Source organism: Nematolebias whitei, chromosome 11 (assembly GCF_014905685.2).
Source record: "Nematolebias whitei isolate Nwh7 chromosome 11, NemWhi1, whole genome shotgun sequence".
Classification (NCBI taxonomy): Eukaryota; Metazoa; Chordata; class Actinopteri; order Cyprinodontiformes; family Rivulidae; genus Nematolebias; species Nematolebias whitei.
Genome location: NC_056508.1, coordinates 48,015,970 through 48,019,172, shown reverse-complemented (window position 1 = coordinate 48,019,172; position 3,203 = coordinate 48,015,970). Strand labels below are relative to the sequence as shown.

The 3,203-nt window shown below is 45.3% G+C and overlaps 1 protein-coding gene across 1 annotated transcript in view; it reads right to left on the bottom strand.

Annotated features, from left to right (window-relative positions):
- Positions 1-1,629: 1,629 nt before the first annotated feature.
- Positions 1,630-3,203, bottom strand: part of LOC119417378 (sodium- and chloride-dependent creatine transporter 1) — a gene marked incomplete at its 3' end in the record, with an annotated part of 21,018 nt that continues 19,444 nt past the window's right edge. The window contains 2 exon segments of the mRNA XM_037684581.1: positions 1,630-1,762; positions 1,832-2,102. Of these exon segments, the coding sequence (XP_037540509.1) occupies positions 1,630-1,762; positions 1,832-2,102 (404 nt within the window).

The window sequence follows — 3,203 nt, the reverse complement described above, 5'->3', positions numbered from 1 at the left end:
ACTCTTCCAGCTCACTTGGCAGTTCCCAAACTGAGATTGGTTCTCAAGATGGCTTGCCTAGCATACAATCTGCCCCCAGTTTAAAGCGAAAGAGCCAAAAACATAACAGGACAAAGGAAGAGTACAAAGAAGTAATGTGGGCGTATTATATGCACTAATCCATGGGCTGCCAGCTCCAAAAACGAAAGGCATGTTTAGCAAATGGAGACAGCGCAATCCTGATCTGCTTCCTGAGTTTGATGCAAATTGTTTGAACACAGTAAGGAGATACATTGAAGAGAACAATGTATTAATAGCATTAGAGATTAATGAGATTGTGTCAAACATCAAAACACAGTCAGACCAAATGCAACAAGACCTGCCATTTGTTCAACTAGCCACAACAAGCACTACACATGAGGAGCTAATACAAATCACCAGCCCATACTGTTCCTCCAGATCTCAACTGTGTGCTCCAGATGGAACAAATGATTGAGAAACTGCTTGAGACTAAAATAACAGCAATTGCTGAGCGTAGAGGTATCGAAAAGGCCAAGAACTGCAAGCAACTCTCTGAGACAATCGAGCTGGCCAATCAGGCAATCAAGCAATATTGCAGAGAAGTACACCTTAATCTAACCGAGATTAATCCTCTCCTCTATGCAGCAGCTGCCATCGTAGCAGGTGAGCAATAGCCCAAAAAGCCTACAAAGTGTAAGCCTGTGAAGTTCCCATATGGAAATAACGCATTCAACGGCAAATAGAGAACCTAAGGGGTCAGTTAGCCATCTTGCAAGAACTGGCCAAAGGAATTGCTACAAAAAGTTCCATTCTCGGGCAACAAAAATCTTTAGAGAGTTGCAGATGGGACCAGATCAGCTTGTGCAACTTATACAAAGTGTGAGGCTAAAGATTGCAGAAAAAATGTCCAGCATCTGAGGCGAATTGAAAAAAGAAGCAAGCAGTACCATCAGAACAAACTCTTATTTGAGAACACCAAACTCCTGTACTGTCAACTCAAAGCAAAGTAGTGTGTCTGAGCCTCCTGACAAGCAATGGCTGACCACATTCTGGAGAAGCATTCTATCAAATAAAATGGAGCACAACAGGAAAGCGACCTGGATTGAGATCGAGAGTAAGAGGTGTGCAAACAGGCCTATACAACAGTGGATGGATATTTCAGCAGATGTTGGAACTATCATCAAACTTCTGGATCCAGAAGTTCACAGCTGCACACCAACAACTTGCAACAGCACTGAATAAAATTATTCAAGACCCTTGCCTAATGCCTGACTGGAAGACCAAAGGGACCACTTTCTTAATCTACAAAGGTAAAAACAGCAAGGATCCAAAGAACTACTGGCCGATCACTTGTCTCCCAACACTCTATAAGACCTTAAGTGGCATAATGGCAAACAAAATCTATGACCACTTGTTGGGGAATAACATGCTGCCTGATAATAATCTAACATTAATAACAATATTCAACCTTTATTTAGACAGATAAGTCACATTGAGCCTAGAAGACTCATTTACAAGTGAGACCTGCTTAGACAGACAAAAAGTAGTGAAACTGGACACATGGAGGATAATATGATGAAGAAGTTAAAGGATCAGAATAAATAATTGGACTCGTGGTTCTGGTCATACCTTTCCGGTGGACTTGACTCCCTTCCAGACACAGAAATAAACCAGGACCCAGACGGCCATCAGACACAGCAGGAGCTCCCAGTTGATCTGACCCGGCTGCTCCAGACCCGACGAGATGTTCAGAACTTTGTTCCTGCACACACAAACCACCGTCAGCTTCCCATCTGCTAACGGCCCCGTCCGACCCGGCGGCAGAACTCACTCCCAGAACTCGATGATGGGCGAGCGGGCGTCGGCCAAGTCGGCGCAGGTCATGTTGCCGCCGCCCACCGTGGCGTTGGCCAGGCTGCCGTTCTGGCAGTCCTGGTGGTGGAAGTTCTCCAGGCAGCTGGGCGTGTTCCACTCGTTGTCGCAGTTGGACCACGGCAGCGTGGCGCTGAAGGACTTGATCAGGTAGTAGAACCCCCAGGCCAGAACCATGATGTAGTAGGTGTTGCAGAAGAACACGATCACCATGGAGGCGTAGCCCAGACCTGAGGAGGATCCGGCAGAAGGTCCAGATCAATTAGAAGAACCCAAACAGAAACAGCTTGGAACCATCAGGAACACTGAAATCTGTGAAACATCCCCCGAGTGCTAATCCTGGTCCTGTCTGGACCTGCACCTCAGCCTTCAGAACCATCATTCTGGGTCTAAACGGGTCACAGGAAGTTGGACAGCTGTTTTCAGAACTTTAGCTCTTTTTCCTCAATCACAGCTGAACGTGGAGGATTCACTGATTTGATCCAGAATGATCAAACTCCTCTTCAGTCTTTCTGTCTCCGTCCACCCAGTGTCTCCTGAACTGACGGTTCCTCTCAGAGGTCAGAGGTCACACACCCAAACAGAACCTGTGGTACCATCAGAACCTTTACAAGTTATTAGATCCAACTTCTAGTTTTTGTTTGAATTCAAACTTTAAATCTGAACGTGAGGTGATCGACTGGTGTAAAACAAACATGTTAGACGGATCAGAACAGAACCTGTTGGTTTTGGGTTGTCTGCCACAAACTATTCTTGTGCGGCGTGCTGGGATAAATGTCCCAGAATGCATTGCAGCATGTGGTAATGTTTTATTAAGGTTTATTTCCTGCGTTTTGGTGGTTTTTAAACGTTCTGTGAAACTGAACTGTGACAGGATCAGACCTGCAGCAGCAGGTGGTCCATTCAACGGTTTCTTTTCAGACTCACGGGAATGTTTCTCAGATGAAGTGCACGGTGAGAAATGTTTGCACAGAGCTTAAATCATTAATGTCGTGGTTATGATAAACGGCCGCATCAGGTTCAGACATGACGATAACGAGCTGAAGGTCGTCATGAGGACGTCAACATCGTTCAAGATGCCTTCAAACTTTCCATCAACGTTCCATCGAAACTCCATTCTGCAAAACGGAAATAACCTGAGCAGACAAACACGGAGGCGTTACCTGCAGCCGGTGTAGTTGACCGAAGAGAAGAATGTACAGATTGTTTTCCACGTAAATAAGAAAAGTTCCTCAACTCCCAGATCAATGTGTTTGACAAGAAAACTCCTGAAACTCTGCAATGGTTTTAGTTTGTCACCTCAATTAGTGGCCCCCAAATTTCACTCAACT